The sequence below is a fragment of the Buceros rhinoceros genome, unplaced genomic scaffold (genome assembly GCF_000710305.1).
Source record: "Buceros rhinoceros silvestris isolate BGI_N320 unplaced genomic scaffold, ASM71030v1 scaffold3645, whole genome shotgun sequence".
NCBI lineage: Eukaryota > Metazoa > Chordata > Aves > Bucerotiformes > Bucerotidae > Buceros > Buceros rhinoceros.
This window is the reverse complement of record NW_010412123.1, coordinates 524-1,192: the sequence shown is the minus strand read 5'-3', so window position 1 is coordinate 1,192 and position 669 is coordinate 524. Positions and strand designations below refer to the sequence as shown.

At 56.8% G+C, this 669-nt stretch overlaps 1 protein-coding gene across 1 annotated transcript in view; it reads left to right on the top strand.

Annotated features, from left to right (window-relative positions):
• The window catches only part of LRFN5 (leucine rich repeat and fibronectin type III domain containing 5), a 10,222-nt gene extending 9,760 nt beyond the window's left edge, over positions 1–462 (top strand). Inside the window, exon 3 of the mRNA XM_010136246.1 lies at positions 353–462. Within this exon, the coding sequence (XP_010134548.1) occupies positions 353–462 (110 nt within the window). The remainder of the gene's footprint in view (positions 1–352) is intronic.
• The last annotated feature ends 207 nt before the right edge of the window (positions 463–669 follow it).

Below are 669 nucleotides of genomic sequence, written 5' to 3'. Positions count from 1 at the left end.
GCTCTGGTTGGTGGTGGCTCTGGTTGGTGGTAGCTCGCTGAGCACAGGCTGGGGATGCTGGGCACCATTAACCCTTTCTCCTGTTAGCCGACACGCTCCGCCTGCTGCTGCGGTGCTGTTGGCACCTGAGCTGCTGGGGTGCTGGGGCCAAGGGCAGGCTCTGCTGCCCACTTCCTGCCCAGGTGGCTCCGTGGGTGGCTCCTGTGAGTCTCGGTGTGGTGCCGTGCTCAGGCTGGCCCCGCCGAGCACCTACCGGCACCCCCTGCCCCGCGGCAGGTTGGCTTTGGCTGCAGGGAAGGGCCGGATCCTGCTCCTTGTGCCCTCACTGTCTCCGTTTTGTCTCTTTGCACAGAAGCCGGGGCTGATCCACAGGACATCTGCCCTCCTCCACTCCCTGAAAACGTTGCCGCCGACATTCTTACTCGGCAGAAAACAATACGATTCCAACTCACTGAAGATTAATGTGTCGCACCGTGCTCACCCCACTGAAACCTTTACTTGAAGCTGCAGCCAAAGCCAAGAGGCCATCGGGGTTGGCTGCATCGGATAAACTTTCTTCCCCCATTCACAGATTGCCCATCTCCCATCTGCCACATTAAGTCTAAATACCTTTTTTTCTGGTGTCTCAAGGTTTTTATAAAACTAAAAATGATAATGAAAGATCTGGTG